Source organism: Mesitornis unicolor, unplaced genomic scaffold (assembly GCF_000695765.1).
Source record: "Mesitornis unicolor isolate BGI_N332 unplaced genomic scaffold, ASM69576v1 scaffold46381, whole genome shotgun sequence".
In the NCBI taxonomy this organism is placed as follows: domain Eukaryota; kingdom Metazoa; phylum Chordata; class Aves; order Mesitornithiformes; family Mesitornithidae; genus Mesitornis; species Mesitornis unicolor.
The window spans coordinates 2988-3394 of NW_010165306.1; the positions used below are offsets into that span (position 1 = coordinate 2988).

The 407-nt window shown below is 58.2% G+C and overlaps 1 protein-coding gene across 1 annotated transcript in view; it reads right to left on the reverse strand.

The window, feature by feature from the left end:
• The window catches only part of STUB1 (STIP1 homology and U-box containing protein 1, E3 ubiquitin protein ligase), a 2209-nt gene that overhangs the window by 1103 nt on the left and 699 nt on the right, over positions 1-407 (reverse strand). Inside the window, exon 3 of the mRNA XM_010194575.1 lies at positions 347-407. This exon is cut by the window's right edge and continues 48 nt beyond it. Within this exon, the coding sequence (XP_010192877.1) occupies positions 347-407 (61 nt within the window). The remainder of the gene's footprint in view (positions 1-346) is intronic.

Here is a 407-nt window from a genome sequence, read left to right on the forward strand (position 1 = left end):
CTGTGGGGCTATTTTTATCTTGGGATTAGTCCCCTGCACCAGGCCAGCATCCAGACCCACAGGTGGCCACGAGCCACTTGTGTTGCACGGCCCTCAGAGAACAAGGGGTAGAGCAGCCGGGGGAGCGCAAACAGGCATCACTGCTGCCCTGGGCTGGGACAAGAGGTGACAGAGCACGAATAGCTGTCCTGGGGGGGACACAAAAGCCCTGCAACAACAGCTCGAGTCATAAAATGAAAGCTGACACACTGTGCTCTGCCCTATGGTCTCCCAGCTTTCACCTGCACAGCCACAGCAGAGCACGAGGATGAGAACGGGATAAGGAAGCCCTGGCCCTCGTGCTCACGTGTTTGGCCTCGATGCTGGCCAGCTGAACTCGGCTTCGGCTCTCGTCGGCATTTTCTTCC